Genomic DNA, 15,022 nt, shown 5'->3' with positions numbered 1-15,022 from the left:
TCTGCGGTGATTGCTGTGCCCTTTGCCTTGAACTCTGCCCTGGTACCTGAGACTCACACAGGGAGCTCAATGGCAAAATGTTATGGACAGTGTGCATTTTCTATTTTTCCATCTATAGTTGGTTAGATATGTGATGAGAATGGGAAGAAAACTGAACGTTTATTGGAAGCCTGTGTTGAGCCATGCTCAGGAACCATGGAGAGAGAGACAGACGGTTTCGCCGTTGACGTCCAAGGAAACCGAGGCTTCCGGGAGCTAAACGACTTGCGTAGTGTCATGTGCTTATTTTACAGAGGCAGGATCTAAGCCCACATCTCTGATTCCATAACCTTGCGAACATTTGCTGTATCACTTTGAGCCATCTAGATAGTGATCTGATGAAAAATAGTAAAAATCGTGGAATTTTTAGAATGTAAAGGAAAAGAAGACCCCGATTTCCTGTTTACCTTTAGTTGGCAAATGAGAAACTTTGCTCTTAATAAAGGAAAATGGGGGTTCTTAAAGAAAATTCTCTGCCTCCACCTCATTTTTGTTTTTTAATCCCTCTGTTGTATTGTGCTGCTGAGAACATCATCAGACCCTCCTGTTGGTTTTCATTTTGTTGCTTTGAAACAAATCACACTCTTTTTTCTTTTTCGTGTGTTTGTTTGTTTGTTTTTGTTTTTGCCTTTTAGGGCCACACCCGAGGCATACGGAGGTTCCCAGGCTAGGGGTCGGAGCTATAGCCGCCTACAACACAGCTCACAACAACGCCAGATCCTTAACCCACTGAGTGAGGCCAGGGATGGAACCCGCAACCTCATGGTTCCTAGTCGGATTCGTTTCTACTGAGCCAGGACGGGAACTCCCAAATCACACTCTTGAAGTCTTTTTGTTTCTTTGATGCTAGAAACCTAATATTGCTGTGCGAATGGTGCATGGTGAACCAAATGCAGTTGTAAAGTTGGGAGTGGACTCGTCCTAATCCTCCTCTTTACCTCCCTCTAAGCTACAAAGTAGATTTTGGTAAAACGGTGTAGTAATACTTAATGAGGGGAGTCCAAAGATGTAATCTTTTCAACTGTCACGTTATCCCTGTCCTATGAGGCTAGGCTGTTCAAGATCCCAGCTGCTTTTGGTGCGCTTGCCTTCTCTGGTTTAAATATGAATTTCAGCAATTCTGGGGCCTCTGGCAGAGTGACTGTTGTTTTAGGAAGCTGCTGGGTTTAGGTAGGTGGCACCATGTCATGGGCCCAGTCCAGGGAGTTTGGACCTAGAGAATTCTGGGGACGACTCCTCCTTCCCTGTTCTCAAGTTGGATTTGTCTTGCCAGTTTCCCTCTCAGCCTTGCCTGCCTCTCTGTGTCCTCCCCAGCCCAACACCCTCCTCTGGCTGCAGCGGTAACCTTAAGTGATTGCAGGGTTTTACTGTATCGCACAAGCCCGGTGCGTTGGATGTATCATTGGTGCTTCTCAGTAAAATGTGATGCAGCTCAGACAAAGGCAGTATTTTTCTAAAGCCACTTTAAATTAAGGAATGAGACTTGATTTGGGTTCTGACAGTTGATGATTGTAATAACATTCTGATGCTTTCAGAGTTCTAAGTGGTTCCTTTCTCTTAGTTAATATAAATTTATAAGAGTGGAATTGTTTCATTTTTACTCATCCTGATTGTCCAGGTATATTGAACATAGTATAAGTGTTTTTAGTAGACATATCACGTTAGAAAACTTTAAACGTTTTTGGCAAAATTTTCTTCCTTGGCTCATCGACCAATTAACCCAGAGCTTTTTTTCATCTTTTCCATCTTCTGTATCTTTGTTAATTCTATTTAAACTGTTTCTAGTGTTAAGAATAGTGAAAAGAGTACACAAAGGCCACGTGTGTTCTATTTTGCTATATTTGTGGACAGATACTTTTGAATTTTTTAAAAAAGGTATTTATAACTTCATTCATTTAGGATGTTATTGCCATTACACACCATGCAATTACTTTGGGCTGGGTAGCAGTGGAAATTAGCTTAATAGTAGTAACATTCAGTGCTATGTGTGTTTAACTTACTGTCACTTATGTTAGGGAAATTTAACACAAAATTGTTTTTCTTGTTTATGATTGTGTAGTTCTTTTTAATATTGGTTTTTTGCATTGTATTTTTGTTTTATACACTTTACATGTGTACTGTCTTTTATAATGGAGCACTGTATTCTATAATGGAGTTTAACACAGTGTCATCCTATAGTTACCTATTTTCTGAACTGATCATTTCTGTGTCTGTCCATTTCTAAAACATGACTGGTACAGAGCTGGCATTAAATACTCACTAAATGAAACAACACTGTATTATGGCAGTATTTTATAACACATGATGTCTTCCGTTTTAGCTTGCTCTTAGGTCAGTGATGGTAACTAAATCAGGATAATTGCTAAATTTATCCCATGTTTTCCCATTGATAGTCGATTAAGTGATGTTCTAAAAAGAAAACGACTGCCAAAACGAGGATCGAGAAGGCCAAAGTATTCACCTCCAAGAGATGATGATAAAGTAGACAATCAAGGTAACCTTGGCAATGAAACTGGGAGGTAAGGGAAAGGTGGCGGCAGCTGCGGACGCGCACAGCATTGAAAATGCCGATAGCTCTGAGGCATGCTTGCGTCCACTGAATTGCCAGCGGTCTTCGTTCTTTCAGCTAATTAACCTGTTAAGAGTAGGAATCTTAAAATTCCGTCGGTTTTCATCAGTTACCCAAGATAACTCAATCACCTCTCTCTTTTCATAGCTAAAAGCCCCACCACGACTCAGTCACCGAAATCTTCTTTCCTGGCAAGCTTGAATCCAAAAACGTGGGGTCGGCTAAGCGCGCAGTCCAACAGCACCAACATTGAGCCGGCTCGAACTGCGGGGGTTAGTGGTCTTGCCAGGGCCGCCTCAAAGGACACCATATCCAATAATAGGTGAGGTGGGGGAGGTTCTGTGCTCTTCTGTTCTTAACCTCGAGAAACCGCACAGTATTTCAGTTAGTTATGAAACATGGGCACAGACCTTAAATTTATGCTCGGAAGTGATGACCTTAAATTTATGCTCAGCGATGGAGCAGAGTCTGAATTCTTAAACCCTGTGGCTGGCTTTGTCCTGTGTTCCAGGATTAGATTATAAAATTCCTTTCAGGAGTTCCCGTCGTGGCGCAGTGGTTAACGAATCCGAGTGGGAACCATGAGGTTTCGGGTTCGGTCCCTGCCCTTGCTCAGTGGGTTAACGATCCGGCGTTGCCGTGAGCTGTGGTGTAGGTTGCAGACGCGGCTCGGATCCCGCGTTGCTGTGGTTCTGGCGTAGGCCAGTGGCTACAGCTCCGATTCGACCCCTAGCCTGGGAATCTCCATATGCCGCAGGTGCAGCCCTAAAAAAGACAAAAAGACAAAAATAAATAAAAATAAAATTCCTTTCAATATGTCTAGTTGGGGAGTTCCCGTCGTGGCTCAGTGGTTAATGAATCTGACTGGGAACCATGGGACTGCTGGGTTCGATGCCTGGCCTCGCTCAGTGGGTTGAGGATCTGGCGTTGCCGTGAGCTGTGGTGTGGGTCCAGGACGTGGCTCGGATCCCGTGTTGCTGTGGCTGTGGGGTAGGCCATCGGCTGCAGCTCCGATTAGACCCCTACCCTGGGAACCTCCATATGCTGTGAGCGTGGCTCTAGAAAAAGGCAAAAAAATAAAAAAATAAATAAGTCAGTATGTCTCGTTGGGAGTTGTGCATGTTCAAATCCAAATAAATTCCCTTCCCGCTAAACCTGTTCCTTGGTTTTCTTCTGGACAAGGGAAAGCTGACATGTTTCTTGTACACACACACGCTCTTGTTTCATGCCCTCCTCTACCTTCTGCAGTGGGAGCTTAGAACTCTGTCAGCTAAACTATTTCACACCAATTAATGGCTTTAAAAAAATTGTTTCTTTAAAATCCTTTTGGCTCCGGGTGTAACATACCAACAAGGATTAGTTCCTTTGCAGATAAGACATTGTTTAAAAATCACATTCCATTGGGAGAACAAACAGGCTCTTTCTGTTTGGTTGATTGCTTTGGTTGGTGGTTTTGAACTTCAGTTAATAAAAATAATTAAGCAAATGTATTTCTGAAGCCATCAGACTTTGTCACTTCAACGTCGAGTTCTCCCTTGTCTAATTGTGCACCTAGTAGGGGCGTGTTTGTGGTCTGTCTGTAGTTCTCACTCCAGCTCTCCAGGAAGCCCCAGGGGCAATGCAGATGTGTCTGTACCTGAGGAAACAGCCGTGTGAAATGGCTGTCAAGTGGACAGTTGGGGAACCGTTAGGTTGTAAAGTCCCAAGAAGTTAGAACTGTTTTGTTAGTCTTCACTAACAGGATGACCTGAAGTGTATTTTAGGTACCTGTGCATTTTTCTAGGTGTATCTTAGCCCAGTTTCAAACCGAAACCGCATTGGGTTGATGTGGACTCTGAATTTATTAGTCTGTCAGCATAAGGCTGAAAGGATTTTAAATGTAGCAGCTCTTTGCCTTTGATCAGAAGTTATCATTGAAATCCTTTCTGCACCCCGTGACTTAATATCTTTTTTCTTCTTGCAGGGAAAAAATTAAAGGTTGGATTAAAGAGCAGGCGCATAAATTTGTGGAGCGTTATTTCAGTTCCGAGAACATGGATGGAAGCAACCCTGCGCTGAATGTCCTCCAGAGACTTTGTGCTGCGACTGAACAACTCAACCTCCAGGTACCTGGCTGCTGCATTGGGCTTGTCCCTCTCTCTCCTGGCACATCTTCCGTCCTGCTCTTGCCTGCCTTGGTGGCTCTGGCTTTGCATGGGTCTGGCTAGCCTGGATTGACTTTTCAGCCAGACGCGTAGATTTTGCGCTTACCTTTCTTTCACTTGTCCCTTGACTTTCATACTTCATTATTTTATCCTGAAATGTGCTGGAATTCCGGTCTTTGACTCTTTTTCCTTCACCTTCCGTATTTCTTGACAAATGAAGAGACTTAAGAAATGTCCCCCAAGCACATCTCTTCCCTAAGTCCTTCCTCTTCAGCTGCAGGCATTAGTGGTGATAGGACCCTCCTAACCTCTCTTTGCTTGGGGCCTGAGAATAGTCAGAGAGGGTAGAGATTTAAAGAAGCCTTTTGTGTTTCATCTGATTTTTTTTTTTTTATGTTTTTGATATATTCTGAGCAGTTTCATTAGTACATGTTTTTCTAAGAAATTGTCTGTTTCGTACTTGCTTGCTTTTTTTTTTTTTTTTTATTTGGCTACAGCAGTGACAATGCCAGATCCTTAACTCCCTGAGCCACCAGGAAACTCCAGGAATTGTCTATTTCATTCAGACTTGTACTATAAATGTATTAATATGAAGCCACACCTTGAACACTTATGTCTTTTCATTTTAGTGTTAGAGCTTTTTATTCCTCAACTTGTAGTCTCATCTTTTTTTTTTTTTTTTTTATACAACTACATTGATTAAATGTGAAGACTTTTCAGAAGGGACCCTGGATTTCTGTGGTGAAACAGAAACATTTGGTGCATGTGTGCGCCCATGAGGATGTTTTTCAGGGATCTGCTAAGGGTGCACCCCTTCCCCCGCCTTCTCTTTTAAAGTGTTGAGAACATGTCCACTTGCTTTTGGGGAAATGTGAATTGTGCATTTAATAAGGGCTCTTTAAATCGGTGTAGAAATACTGTTTCCCACTCTTTTTCAGGTGGATGGTGGAGCTGAGTGCCTTGTAGAAATCCGTAGCATAGTCTCAGAGTCAGATGTTTCATCGTTTGAAATCCAGCATAGTGGATTTGTGAAGCAGCTGTTGCTTTATTTGACCTCTAAAAGTGAAAAGGATGCTGTGAGCAGAGAGATCAGATTAAAGAGATTCCTTCATGTATTTTTTTCTTCTCCAGTAAGTTATCTAATAACATTGCCTGTGTGTCTTTTTAAACATCATTGTTCACTCACGTGTGTACTTTCATCCCTGTTTCCAGTGGTTGTTGGTCAAGACATGAAGTAAAGTTTTTAGCTCGCTTAGGACACACAGTTGGAGTCCCTGGTCTTGTATATATCAGGGAAACAGTAAAACAACAAAGCAGTGGTGTAATGACACAAGTGCCTCTTCTGTGGTCAGTGTATCTTGAGTCTTTGTTCTTCTGTAAGACAAGCCATCAATAGTAGTCTCTCACTTGACTGAATTTTATTCTCAGTATTGCTTGTAAACGTATTGCAGTTTGCAGTGTATTTTTTTTAAGGGAAGTGCAATAGATATAATGTAGCTGGAAACGTAAGATAAGTAGACAGTGCATTTCTCTCTTGTGTGTAAAACATGGAACTGACAGTTTTGCGGAAGGGTACTTGGTCACCGTCACCATTTATAACGCGGATATGAGACCAGAAGTCACACAGCAGTTCCACTTCCTCCACCCTCAGTGAGTGAGAGCGAGAGTCACCTGGACACCGTTGGCATCGTCCTGCTTGTTTACAATGGCTTACGAGAAGGCATCCCTGTGGAACTTTCTCTGGATCCACCTGTGTAATAGGCTAAGGACAGCGCTCGGCTGTGTTGGTGACACTGTGTCACCTTGCCTTTTCTGTGTTGGCAGGTGTCTGAGCACTGCTCTCATTTTAATTTGTGAGGCTACCTAAAGCAGAATTGACATTTGTGTGAGAATCATTAGATGTGCAGAAATTGTGGATGTGGTTTTTTTCTTTATCATGCTTAAAATTGTGTACAGTTCTGTGGTCTCTTACCTGAAACTCCTTAGAGCTGGATGGGTTTCTCAAATTCTCCCATACACTGTATTCGCCATATGTTACCTGATGTCCTCAGCGAATTCTGAATAGTACTCCACACACATTAAATATCTTTACAGCAAAACTTGACTATTCCTACTAAATGAAGGTAAATAAAGACTGCTAATAGCCTTGTATCTGTCTGAGTCAGGTTTCACCACTGAGTGCGTTATGTTTTCAGGCCTTTTGGATCTAGGAATTAGGAATATGGCATTGGAGGCCTATACAGAAAGACTGTCTTTGTTGCAATAATTTATATGAAAACATCGTTCCGACCAAATGCATCTAAAAAGATCCAGTAGATTAGATCTTTTGTAAAACTGCCTATTAAATGTTCTTGTTGAGCATTTCGTTTTCAAGAGGCCTCGCTTAACTGAGTGGTTTATTTGTAACTTTAGCTTCCTGGAGAAGAGCCCATTGGAAGAGTAGAACCAGTGGGCAATGCCCCTCTGTTGGCGTTAGTTCACAAGATGAACAACTGCCTCAGTCAGATGGAACAGTTTCCAGTCAAAGTGCATGACTTCCCCAGTGGGAACGGGACGGGTGGCAGGTAAGGATCATCGCCTGGGCGCCCTTGGCGTTCATTCGTCTGCTGCCATAATGTGGCAAGAGGTCTGGTACCGTTTTGCACTGAAGGAATTACATATTCTCAAATGTGAATCCAATTATTTTACCTCAAAAATCCTACCTCGTGTCTTAAACATGACGTTTTGAAAATATAAAATCCAGTGACTGTGTTGCCAAGTTGTAATAGGCTCGTTTCCTTAAATTGGTATTCTTTGATAAAGCTTTTCTCTAAGAATTTGGTCTCTATGGGTAGTAAATTATATACATTCTGTGCAGTCATGTAATTTCATATGCGATCTAAGTGGTTATAACTTTGCATTTTGTTGAATTTTTAACAAATGTTTATTTTTTTTCCCCGTGATATTGTCGTTTTACAGGACTCTGTGAAGAGTTGGTTAAGTTCATTGTTGTGTTTTTACAGGGTGTTATAAACTTCTTGGAATATCATGACTGGCAGCCTAGACAATAAAAGATTAGTTTGGTTTTAAAAAACACAATTTGGGGGAGTTCACATTGTGGCTCAGTGGAAACGAACCCATCCAAGATCCATGAGGATGCGAGTTTGATCCCTGGCCCCACTCAGTGGGTTAAGGATCCCGCATTGCTGTAAGCTGTGGTTTAGGTCCCAGACACGGCTCAGATCTGGTGTTGCTGTGCCTATAGTGTAGGCCAGTAGCTGCAGCTCCGATTCAACCCCTAGCCTGGGAACTTCCATATGCCACACCTATGACCCTTTAAAAACAAAAACACAATTTGGCGTGTTTTAAAGACATTTAATATTTTGATTGAATTAAAACTGCATTTATTGAATAATGAAGTGACCAATCAGTGTGGACTAGGTGTTTTTCTGCTTCAAAGTTTAATTTAGAGAGTGGTATTTTGTTTTGATGATTATACTGTCCTAGATGATTTTATAAAATAAGGGGATACTTCCAACTATGTTTGAGAAAACCATGAGATTTTTCATTTTAATCCAAATTTGTGTAAAATAGGCAGTTTTACATATGTATCTATCAGTATAATATGCTTTCTCATCCCCCTGTTTGTATGTTTTATGGAACTTTGTAGATAACTGCATCTTAAACTTGTCTGTATCTTACTGTTGCCAGCTCTTTTCAGAAATGAGCGATTAAATATCATTACCAGGTCTAGACTGGTATAGCTATTAAGCTGCTTCATTCAAAAGACTCTAGCAATGATAAATTTCAAGTACTTTTGTAGCTATAATTTTTGAAAGCAAAAGAGAGGGTTTATTGTTTGCTTTTAAATAAGTAGAATTTAGAAGGCAGTGGTGAAATATTGAAGAAGTGAGCATGCTCAGATGTTTCTGGAATTTTTATGCTGGAGTAATAATTAAATCTTGATGAGGTATTTCGGTTCAGGGTTTATGATGAGAGAGATCAAATGTTGACGCAGTGTTTTCGTATGCATGCATACACATCCTTTTGTGTCTTATTTCATCATGACTTTTACTAAGTAACTTGAAATTGCTGGCTTTTCTATTTACATAACTGGTTAAGTGCTACTTTGTGCCTCAAGAAAATGCAGACTTTATATTATCTTGCTTTTATTGTAATTAATGTATATTGATTTTGAAAATAATAGAATAACTTTTTTTTTCACAAATTATCTGGAGCTTTTCTCTCAACAGAGGATCACAGGCTTTAAAATTTTTCAACACTCATCAGTTAAAATGCCAGTTACAAAGACACCCAGACTGTGCCAATGTGAAGCAGTGGAAGGGCGGACCGGTCAAGATTGACCCCCTGGCTTTGGTACAAGCTATCGAGAGATACCTTGTCGTTAGAGGTACTTTCTATAAGTGTCTGTGATGTGGTTTTTTTGGTACTTTGGGGATGCTATTAATGTTGAGGGGTATATAAATTATTTCCCTGTTAATTGCTGCTTCTGTCAAACCTAGCAGCAAAACTTGCGTTCTTGTCACTTACTCTACTTGTGGTATGTAGCAGTGTCTTAAACTTCGTAGCGATTGACTGCTGGCTTCGGTGATGAGTTAATATATCCTGTTGGAATCTAATAGAAATGGTCATTTTCTTGGATCTTTCTACTTTGTAGATCAAAGTGTAACACACATGTTTTTGTAGAAATATGTTAGATGAGAATGTGATACATACATTTTTCTAGGAATGCGTTAGTTTCGCCAGTGTATACAGGCGTTCTCTTTTGTCACATGAGATTGCCAGGCGTGTAACAGACTTCTTGGGCCCTCAGGGTATGGACGAGTAAGAGAAGATGATGAAGACAGTGACGATGACGGCTCCGACGAGGAAATTGATGAGTCTCTGGTAAGGTGCTGTTCCCACCATGTTTTAATGCATCAAGTGCAGGCCCCAGAGCTTAAATGGGATTTTCTTTTCCTTTATGTAGGCTGCTCAGTTCTTAAATTCAGGAAATGTAAGACACAGGCTACAGTTTTACATTGGAGAACATTTGCTGCCATATAACATGACTGTGTACCAGGCAGTCCGGCAGTTCAGCATACAGGCTGAAGATGAGAGGGAATCCACGGACGATGAGAGCAATCCTCTAGGAAGAGCTGGTATCTGGACGAAAACTCACACAATCTGGCAAGTCTGAAAATGATTTGGTTTGGTTTTTGACCAGTGGGGATACTGTGTATGTGTTCTGGAATTCCTATTACTGGCTGGCTTGTATAAGGACCCTGAATTTTATCTTCTATTATTAAAAGCCAGTTGAAATGTTGCGTCGTGTGAGTGTATCTTGCTTCTTCGTTAAGTCTCCGTAATGTTTGTGCAATGAATGACCGTAATTTGCGTCTGCCTTTTCAGTAGCTTCATTTCAAGTCCTTAAATAAGACAAACTGTCTCCCTAAGGTGGTGTTCCTTTTGCTCATAGGAAGTCTGGCATCTCTAAAGCCCTTAGAGGCATTTGGGTGCAGCTTCTTGCATTGGTCGTGAATGCTTATGGTTTAATTTAGAGAGAGCGATCCTTCTCCGGGCCACCCCCTGGCGTTTCTCAGATGGCCTCTCTTAGGGTCGTGGTCTCTAGGTGGTCTCTTCTAGCAAACTGTACCATTGGTAATTCTCCAAATCCACAGCTAGAGTGAGCGAGGATGGGCCTTAGAGAACTGTTCTGGCAACTCTGTGGTGGCTGTGGCTGTGCCCTGGAGAATAGTTTGCAGCTTTGACGTCTGCTTTTGACTTACATATCTCTGTGACTTTAGGTACAAACCTGTGAGAGAGGATGAAGAAAGTAATAAAGACTGTGTTGGTGGTAAAAGAGGAAGAGCCCAAACAGCTCCAACAAAAACGTCCCCTAGAAATGCAAAAAAGCATGATGAGCTATGGAATGGTAAGCTGATCTCCAGCGGGGAGAGCAGGCTGCCCTGGGGCAGTGTTCTTGCTGTGTTCAAACTTTTAAAGGCAGGGGTTTGTATCTAGTAGTGAAATCTTTTAATATAATTTATAAAAATAATAAGTTACTACAAACCTCTGGTTGTTTTTAATTGAACCCTTGACTTTAATGTCCAGAAATTGAAACATTAATTATCTGTAAAATTAAACTTAGAAAGGAAATTGGGGAAAACGTATGTTCTTTCCATGAAGAATCTGTATTTTCATAAAAGCTAAAACCGATTTCCTTAGTAGAACATATTCACTAAAGAAGAGACCGGACATTAGCAGATTGGCCTTGAAGTTTTACTATTACCAATTACAGTAGAATGAGCTGACAATTATAGATGAAATAAAAAGTTTTGCCAGTAATATCATGATTACAGAAAGTAGTAGCACCTCCCAGTTGACTTGCCTTCTTTGGTAGTATTTCCTTCCAGTATAATCTTGCTCATTTCCTGCCCCCTCTTTTTTATGTGATGGTAACAGTGCCTTAACATTAAGCTGCCCTCCTTGGGGACCAATCCCTATCAGAGATTTTCAAACACTGGTGGTGGTGATGAAATTTCCCCTAGTCCACAGAAATGAGGGCAATGTAGCAGTTTTGCTTTTCACAAAGCTAAGTTCTATATAAAAGAGTCTTTATTTTGAGATATTTGTTTCTGTTATTGAAAATTACCCTTTTACTCAGTGATAGTTGTATGATTTTTAACTTCTTTGCTTGGTAAAAGTAAATGGTGACAGTTGCAACCCACCCACCCCCCCGCCCCCCTTTTTTTTTAAAGCTCTTACTTTGTGAAATATAAGAACAAAGGAATCGGAGATCCTACTTGCAGACTGTCACAGTCTATCATATCCTATGCCTTGGATTAAATAACCAGATCTTTTTTTTGTTTTGTTTTGTTTTTAAGCAGACTTATAACTTGGGGTTCTTTTTCTGTCTTATATTCCCATTTTAAGCTGGATGTCAAAAACCCAGGAAATTTCTGTATAACAGTGAACTTAAATTTAAACATTTTGTCTTTATTCTTTCTGGCCCTTTTATTATTAGCTCTTTTTCTGGTATAAAGGAGAAATGCGCAGGAGTCCGTTTTTCTCCTTTACAGTGTATAGGCACGGGGAGGAAGTGACGTTTTCACAAGCCTGGATGCTTTATGCGTATGTGAGTTGGGGCGTGTTGAAGCTTTCAGTACTCTAGTAGGACACCAAGCATTAAACCTTAACCCCTTGTGGTTACTATTTGAGGCGTGCTGTGTTGCCACCCGCTCCATGGCTTTGCCTTTCTCATGTTGATCAACACTTAACCTTGACCGTTTGCCCTCTAGACGGAGTGTGCCCATCAGTATCAAATCCTCTAGAAGTTTACCTCATCCCCGCGCCACCTGAAAATATCACTTTTGAAGACCCGTCATTAGACGTGATTCTTCTTCTAAGAGTGTTACATGCCATCAGTCGATACTGGTACTACTTGTATGATGTGAGTAACGCTGACCTGGTGTGTTGTTCGCTGTACGTTGTCTCATCGCTTTCTGTCCAGCGCGTGATCCGTTTCCTGTTGGCCTAGAAGCAGAAGCAGTGACTCAGCTGAGCAGTGGGGATCCCGCCCCAGTGACGTCCCGAGGCGTGTACTCATCACCGGGAACCGCTCCCCCACTTGTTTTTCTGGCCTTTTTTCCTCGATTAGTTCTCTAGGCAGACTTGTAAGATACCAATATGCTCTAGCTGTAATTTAGAAAAGGAAGCTACAGCGTGCAAATTGAACATGAATTTATTATAGTTAAAAAATCTTGAGGTGTATTTAACTAAAAGTTAATTTATTCGCGGTGTATGTTAACTAGCTCAGGGGAAAGTTGAATGCTGCCTTTGGTGCTTCAGTGCTGTCGGGAAGGATGAAGGCGTGGCCTTGGGGGCCACACGAGTTGCTCCGTCAGTGGTCGAGTTCGTACCCTGGCGTGGGGGGGGGGGGTCGGGTGTTTGAGCCTTGCCTTGTGACGTGGCCTTTGGGGCGGCTGTATGCGAACCTGCAGGTCGGAAACCAGCGGGGAGGTCTGGGTGCCCTGCGTACTTATTTGGGAACGAAGGAAGAGACAGTGAATATAATCCTGCTGTTTTACCACATAATAGACCTTTTTTTTTTTTTTTTTAAACATTTTACAGAATGCCATGTGCAAGGAGATTATCCCAACTAGTGAATTTATTAACAGTAAGTTGACAGCAAAAGCAAATAGGCAACTTCAAGATCCTTTAGTAATCATGACAGGAAACATCCCAACATGGCTCACTGAACTGGGAAAAACCTGGTAAGACATTTGCTTCCGTAACGGTGGCCTCGGGAGAGTTGTCACTGTATTGGTTTTTCTATATTTTGTTACAGAAACATAGTCTTTCCTGAACCCGTGTGTTTAGTTACCATGGTCATTTTTGACCACAGCTTGCTTAATAGTGTAACTTAGGCATCCAGGTCGACTGAGGTGAGCAGGGCCGGTACTAGGTGTGCCTGATGACACGTGTCTGTAAACATGAGATAGGAAGGTGCACGAGGACATTTGTCTGGGGAGATTGAGTCCTCTTCCATCAGAAAGTTGGTCTCCAGGCATTTCCATCACGGCGCACCGGAAACGAATCTGACTAGTATCCTGGAGGATGCGTGTTCAATCCCGGGCCTCGCTCAGTGGGTTAAGGATCTGGCATTGCTGTGGGCTGTGGTGTAGGTCACAGACGTGGCTCGGATCCCGCATTGTTATGGTGTAGGCCGGCGGCTGTAGCTCCGACTTGACCCCTAGCCTGGGAACTTCCGTGTGCTGTGGGTGCGGCCCCAAAAAGCCAAAAAAAAAAAAAACCCAAACCAAAAAAAGGACTCCCGTGGTGGAGTTGGTTGATTCTCTGAGCCTTTTTGGGGCCAGACCTACATTCTCAGAGACTGTAGAACTGTACTCATGAGTACAGTAGCCACAGGTCACGCGTGGCTGTATTCTACTTTTAGATGAATTAAAATGAAAGACGATTAGAAATTGGGTTTTTAGTCACACTACCCACATCCTCACGGGCTACCTGATCAGACAGAATAGGTATTTAATGTTTGGATCAAAGAGCAAGTGCCCTCAGCGGCTCTGTGTCAAGAACTGCCGAACCAAGAATGCCAACATCGCGAGGCAGCAGGGCCTGTGTTACTGCAGAGTTCATTCTTAAAAAGTAAGCAGCTGCCCTTTGGCAGTTTTGAATGACTTAATAGACACCAAAACTAAGAGGAAAGTCATGAAATTGGTAAAACCATTGCATGTGTGTATGTGGAACGGGGTGGGTTGGCTGTCTGGTGAACTGGTGATTGTGTCTTAAAATTGAGCCTTCATTAGTCGTGTCATACTTAGTAATGGTCTTTGAGTAGATTAAAATGATCTTGGCTAGACTTGATTTTAGCGGTTGAATTTCAGCTTTCATAGTGAATTTAATGCACTATTACTTGACCACTTAGAAATTTCAGGCAAGAATTAGGAAAACTCTTCAAAATTACTTTGCGTAGACCATTTTTATTGGTTATACTTTATAATTATTATTCTGTAACGTATCAAAAGTTATTTCTAGGTTGGGGGGGTTTGATGGTTTCTGATTATAATTCAGATAATGAATTTATATTGCATCTTTTTACAGCCCATTTTTCTTCCCTTTCGATACCCGGCAAATGCTTTTTTATGTAACTGCATTTGATCGGGATCGAGCAATGCAGAGATTACTTGATACCAACCCAGAAATCAACCAGTCTGATTCTCAAGATAGCAGAGTTGCACCTAGATTGGATAGAAAAAAAGTAAGTTTCTCCCCAAAGTATTATATAGCTTTTCAAATGAACGGGAAAACTGGAAGTGTGGAGCATCTCATTATCCCCGTTTGGTTTAGAGGCTTATCTTTGTCAGTCATCTCTTTTTATCATTCGTACTGTCTTCCTATCAGTTTCGTAGAATCTGTTGAAATTCTTCTTTATCCTCCAGTAAGTGTTCTTTCTCCCCAGTTTCTGTAATGGATTTTACAACTGTTTTTTTCTTTTAGTCTCCATAATTCTTGGGGCAAGAAAGAGTCTTGTCTTCTTTTACTGAGGCTTCCCTCCTTTTCTTGCTAAATTAGGGACTCAAACTATATCTCCCTTTTGTAATTGGTCCCTTTTGCAGTAGGTAGAATTAATCAAATCCACTTCATTCCTTTAGCCAATCACTCCAGTTAGAAGAGTGAACCAAAATCCTTGATGTGGTTTCTGCTTCTGGACCAGTCAGCCCTTGTTGCCGACTTACCTTCTTGTGCTTCTAATCTTGGTCCCTCGTTT

At 41.5% G+C, this 15,022-nt stretch overlaps 1 protein-coding gene across 14 annotated transcripts in view; it reads left to right on the top strand.

Annotated features, from left to right (window-relative positions):
- The window catches only part of TRIP12 (thyroid hormone receptor interactor 12), a 153,617-nt gene that overhangs the window by 123,018 nt on the left and 15,577 nt on the right, over positions 1 to 15,022 (top strand). For 9 of the 14 annotated variants that reach the window (XM_047773703.1, XM_047773699.1, XM_047773698.1 and 6 more), the window contains 12 exons: positions 2,433 to 2,533; positions 2,756 to 2,930; positions 4,572 to 4,713; positions 5,691 to 5,882; positions 7,165 to 7,316; positions 8,970 to 9,142; positions 9,566 to 9,639; positions 9,722 to 9,921; positions 10,539 to 10,666; positions 12,033 to 12,184; positions 12,865 to 13,007; positions 14,356 to 14,512. In XM_047773703.1, coding sequence (XP_047629659.1) covers positions 2,433 to 2,533; positions 2,756 to 2,930; positions 4,572 to 4,713; positions 5,691 to 5,882; positions 7,165 to 7,316; positions 8,970 to 9,142; positions 9,566 to 9,639; positions 9,722 to 9,921; positions 10,539 to 10,666; positions 12,033 to 12,184; positions 12,865 to 13,007; positions 14,356 to 14,512 — 1,789 coding nt within the window. The remainder of the gene's footprint in view (positions 1 to 2,432; positions 2,534 to 2,755; positions 2,931 to 4,571; positions 4,714 to 5,690; positions 5,883 to 7,164; positions 7,317 to 8,969; positions 9,143 to 9,565; positions 9,640 to 9,721; positions 9,922 to 10,538; positions 10,667 to 12,032; positions 12,185 to 12,864; positions 13,008 to 14,355; positions 14,513 to 15,022) is intronic. The other 5 variants (XM_047773702.1, XM_047773700.1, XM_047773697.1 and 2 more) reach the window with 1 other exon arrangement.

The sequence above is a fragment of the Phacochoerus africanus genome, chromosome 3 (genome assembly GCF_016906955.1).
Source record: "Phacochoerus africanus isolate WHEZ1 chromosome 3, ROS_Pafr_v1, whole genome shotgun sequence".
Lineage (NCBI taxonomy): Eukaryota > Metazoa > Chordata > Mammalia > Artiodactyla > Suidae > Phacochoerus > Phacochoerus africanus.
Note: the sequence above shows the minus strand (reverse complement) of the source record. Positions and strands in the feature narration are given on the sequence as shown.